The 4,993-nt window shown below is 60.9% G+C and overlaps 1 protein-coding gene across 3 annotated transcripts in view; it reads left to right on the forward strand.

Moving 5' to 3' along the window:
- DRD2 (dopamine receptor D2) overlaps positions 1–4,993 on the forward strand; it is a 103,281-nt gene that overhangs the window by 90,586 nt on the left and 7,702 nt on the right. For all 3 annotated transcript variants that reach the window (XM_004689254.2, XM_004689253.2, XM_012729932.1), the window contains exon 3: positions 2,983–3,298. In XM_004689254.2, coding sequence (XP_004689311.2) covers positions 2,983–3,298 — 316 coding nt within the window. The remainder of the gene's footprint in view (positions 1–2,982; positions 3,299–4,993) is intronic.

A 4,993-nucleotide genomic window follows, 5' to 3' on the forward strand; every position in this document is an offset into this window, starting at 1 on the left:
CCACCTCAGTGACATTTCTGTGACCACCCTAGCCCAGGTGCATGGCCCCCCGATTTCTGACCGTCCACTCAGCGGAGGCAGCAGAGGCTGTGATGTGCTGGCCTGATGTCCTGGGGCGGGGCTGCCCTCATTTGCCTGCTGGTGAAGAGACACCTTTGGGGCCTCAGCATGCTTGCGTAGCCCCCAGTCTGCAGACTGAGTCCTGGGTCTGTGGTCTGAACTCAGGCACCTGCAGAGCTCCCCAGAGCTCAGGCCCAGCCCTGCTCCCTGCCTGTGCCTGACTCCTGTCCGCATTTTCCGAGGCACAACCTGCTTCCCGCTGTCCCTGCGGGTCTGCTTCCTGGGGACCCCGCTGCAATGCTCGGCACTGTGGCCTGTGCTAAGACTACATTTCAAGCATAGCGCGGTTTTCCTGCCACTGGTACGAAATTCGGTTCAGCCAACATCTGTTGAATGCTTCCTGTCTGCAAATCCCCTAGTGGCCAGTGAGGAAGACAGGATGCGCTCTTATGTACCCCAAGGACAGTGCACTCCTGTGTACCCCAAGAAGGTGAGGCATGAAGTTGACACCATGTAACCCTTGAGGTGCTTATACCCAGCGAAAGACAGAGGCATAGTCGGGACACGGGAGAGACCCACGCTGATGCTGGGGCCCCAGGAGGGAGGGTTAAGTGGCCCAGCCGGGAGGATTCAGTGAAGTTTGCTTTGAAGGGCCTGGTGCGAAGGGAAAGGAAATGGAAGTTTCCAGATTCTTCCTCACCTGTAAAGTGAGGTAATGATCGGAAGCTTCCTGTGATTGTTTTGAAGGTAAAGAGAGTTTGCAAGAATTTTTTGTAAACTATGAGATCCTTGCAACTGTTGAAGCTTTCATCATAGATAGGTCCTGGAATGCACCCCAGAAAGAGAAGTCTGGTTGGGGGTAGAGAATGGCTGGAGTGTGGGGAGTCAGGGGGCTGAGAGCTCCCAACAGATGCCTGCTGAGAGACCAGGGATTTTGGAGGGGCACATGAGGAGCTCTGGACCCCCGTGCCAGGCACGGGGCTCTGCAGACCCGAGAGATGCCGCTGAGTAAAGAGCAGCGGGAGCAGCCTGGGGCCTGGTAGTGGGGTGCACCCTCCCTCGCTCCCTCCCCCCCTCCACCGAGCTGGGAGCAGTGGGTGTGGCATCTCAGCAGGACTGTAACCCTGTGCTGGGTTGCTGCTTGGGGCGCGAAGTCTGGCTGGGTCAGCACATTCCCCCCACAGCCTAACTGAAATCCGGCAAGTTGCTTTCCCTGGAGACTTGAGCAGAGGGGCCCAGCTGGGGCGTTGCCCACACTGACAGTGGGCGAGATGTGAGACTGACCCTCAGACGGGGTGCGAGGGGACCAACCAGGCGCAGGGGGGACCCTCCTCCGGAGCCGGCCAGCCCGCCGCGGCTGCGGTGCTCTCCGTCACGGGTTTCACGTCCCGGGTAGTGAAGCACCTGCTGCCGAGTGGGACGCGCTGAAATACGGGGAGATTTAAAACTGAAGTAGGAGCCGTGGTAGGAGTGTGAGTAGTCCGCTGGGTAGGTTGTAGCCACCACCGCCAGGCTGTGCGTGTGCCCCCAGCCCCTCACACCCTCCACTTCCTTCTCTGTGAGCAGCACCACCAGCCCCCCAGAGCCCTCTTCACTCCCTCCCTGCTCCAGTGGGTCCCTGCTCATCTCTCCAGGACAGGGGTTCCCTAAGTTGACCTCCGGGTGAGCTCCTCTTAGTGTTTCCCCTCATCCAGGTCCTCACTCCCCACCTTCAGCGGGGTGACCAGCGTCTCCTCCTTGACTCGCAGACACCACCTCACCCCTCCAGCTCTCAGCTGCCGGTAGCTTTCTGCTCCCTCTGAACCCAACCTTTCAGGGATCCCCACGTTTACAAGACCTCCTCTGGCCCATGAACGGCCCCGTTTAATTTGCCTCCATTTCACCCTCACGCCCTCCATTTTCTGCACTTATCTGCTCTCCGGGCCTCGCTGTTTTCTCTGCTCGGGGCACATCTCCCCTACCCGGAGGCCTAACCGCCTCCTGCTGCCTCCCACGGGTGACGCCTCCTTCAGGGAGTGTCTCTGGGAAGGGATGACTGCGCCCCAGGGTCCTGAGCCGCTCAGCAGCACCGGCCTCATCTCCTCGGGTTCCTGGGGCTGCCTGCTGTTGCCCTGCCCCTGTCCATCCACTACCACACGGTCAGTCTTCGCTCGGAAAGGCACAGGAGATGGTGCCCCCCTCATCCCTGAGGGTCACGTCTACCCTCCTAGCGGCGTGACCCAGGTGGTCACCTGTGGCGGCCTCCCCAGTTCAACCCACGCCCACCGCTCTGCTCAGCCATCGAATCCTCGCTCTCTCCCGGGCTCTCTTCAGCCAGGTCTAGGCTATTCTAGCCCCCTCCCCCCAGCTCCCAACTCTTCACCTGGCTCATCCTTCCCTGTCTCTCCGGGTCTGTCAGACATGCCTCCCTCTGGACGCCCTGGCCCGCCTGAGCCAGGCTGTGCGTCCTCTCCCGTCCCTTTTCACTGTGAGTTCCCCTCACCGATTTCGCAGCCTGGCTAACTGTTGCTGGAGACACGTGTGCGCTTTGCTCCTGGCCGTGTGCTGAGCATGAGACAGAACGATGCTCGTAAACACGTCCAGGCTCAACAAATGAAGACACGTTTCTGCTCCTGTGTCAGGAGCTGGGACCTCACCCTTCACGGGGGGAGGTCGGTGTTCGTTGGGTAAAAGGATAGAGGGACGAATGAACGATCAGCTTTTCCCAAGGGCATTTATTTTATTACACTTAAAAAAAACCACACTTTCTCATTTGTTTCGCCGTCTGTGGGACTTGCTGGCAGCAGGTGCCAAACTGAACATCCTGAGGCCAGACAATATTCTCCCTTGACTGGAGGCGACTGGTTTTCGTTCTGGAGCCCTCTGTGGGAGCCTCTCTGGGGGGTCCCGCTGCTCACTCCCGTGTCTGTTTTCCCTGACCAGAGCCCGGCCACCCAGTGGCCACGCTGCCCCGATGGATCCGCTGAACCTGTCCTCGTACGATGACGACCTGGAGAGCCAGAACTGGACCCGACCCTTCAACGGGTCGGAGGGCAGGGCGGACAGGCCCCACTACAACTACTACGCCATGCTGCTCACCCTGCTCATCTTCGTCATCGTCTTCGGCAACGTGCTGGTGTGCATGGCCGTGTCCCGCGAGAAGGCCCTGCAGACCACCACCAACTACCTGATCGTCAGCCTCGCCGTGGCCGACCTCCTCGTCGCCACACTGGTCATGCCCTGGGTCGTCTACCTGGAGGTGGGTCTGAGCCAGGACCCCTGGCTTCTACCAACAAGTTACCTGTGCTCTCACCCCCTGCGCGGCCGGGGAGGGCCCACTGGTGTTTCTCAAGTGGCTCCTCCCTCCTCTGGGCTCAGTGTCCTCCCCATTGGGTGGTTTGTCTCTTTAACAACCCAGGTTCTGCTGGCGGGGAGCTGACTCAGTGTCGGGGCCTTTGCCATGCCACCAGCGTGTCCCAGGCGGCTGGCCAGGGGCCAAGTGGGGCGCATCACCTCCCTGCTTCACGGGTGCGCTGGGTGGCCAGGTGACCGCACCAGGGTCGCTCTGGCAGGCCCGCGCCGGAACCCTCTCTGGCCCGGAGTCCGTTCATTAGGTCACCTCTGGAAATGGGAATGATGAGAGGGCCCCCAAGAGAGGGAAATGTTTATACTCCCAGGCCCGAAGTCTTCATTCCTGTCTTCCACCTTCAAAAATGGGGGTGCAGCTGTGCTCACCTCCTCCTTCCTTCCTGCTCCCAGTTTGTCCTACTGCTGCTCTCGGGCCCAAGGGAGAGGCCCCAAGAACCTCTCCCTTTCACCAGTGCCCAGGGCACTGGGACCCCTGTGCTGGCGTCTTCCTGTCCAGCAGCACTTTTGAAAGGGAAGTTGAAAGCTTTGCGCATGGAGGAGACATGTAGGCACGGAGGTGGGGGAGAGGCTGTCAGGGCACCTTCCCTGCAGCCCGCCTCACCTCCCACCCCCTGGTTCCCTCCAGCGCAGCAGAAAAGGTGCGAACTGTCGAGGTGACCTTACTGCATGGCCAAGGGAAAACCAGAGGGAAACACACCTCAGCTACCTAACAACGGGCCACAGGCCATGGCCCAGCCCCTCCACGTGGGCCTGGACCGTGGCTACCACGCGCCCGCAGGGGCCTCTCCTGGGGCTGCCCGCTCAAGGATAAGGCCTCCTGTCTTCCCCCAAACAGGGTCCCAGGCCTCAGGGGAACATGAGGGGCATTTGGCAAACAACCTATGGTTCCTCAGCTAGGCGAGAACGTTAGCACGCAGGTGCCATTACTGTGTGAGGCTCACAGCGAGCCGCAAGGAGCTTAGAGTGGCCAGCCGTGACCCTGGTGACAGGTGACAGGGAGGCCCAGGACTGCCCCACAGGGGTTCCCTCTCCCCACGTGAGGTGAGCTCTGCCCAGGACTCAGGGGCCCCCAGACCCACCATCCCTTCACAGACATTAGGATGGGGCCATGGCGACCATCTTAAACGTAACTGCTCTCCCTCATTTTAAAGAGGAGACTGTGTTTGAGGTGACAGTAGAGAAGGGCCTGGGGCTCCTGCAGGTGGGAGCATGAGCCTGAGGGACCCAGCTAAGGTGGCTGCTGTCCGCTGGTTCAACTGGAGTGAGCACTGCTGGGCCCTGCCACCCGTGGGGCTGGGCCGCCGGCCATGAGGGGGGCATCTCCTCGTGAGACAGCACCCACGTGCCCACCATTGGGCTTAGATGCAGTCTGGTTTCACGCTGAGCCAAAAAGAGGGAAGTGCTACAACTGAAACCCGCTGCCACGCCAGAGGGGCCTGCTCTGTCCCTCCTGGGGGAGGCTGCCCTGTCCCTCCTGGGGGGGTGCTGCTCTGTCCTTTCTGGGGAGCAGCCTGCCCTGGGGGGGTGCTGCTCTGTCCCTCCTGGGGAGCAGCCTGCTCTGTCCCTTCTGGGGAGCAGCCTGCCC

Source organism: Condylura cristata, unplaced genomic scaffold (assembly GCF_000260355.1).
Source record: "Condylura cristata isolate star-nosed mole 26May11 unplaced genomic scaffold, ConCri1.0 scaffold00025, whole genome shotgun sequence".
Lineage (NCBI taxonomy): Eukaryota > Metazoa > Chordata > Mammalia > Eulipotyphla > Talpidae > Condylura > Condylura cristata.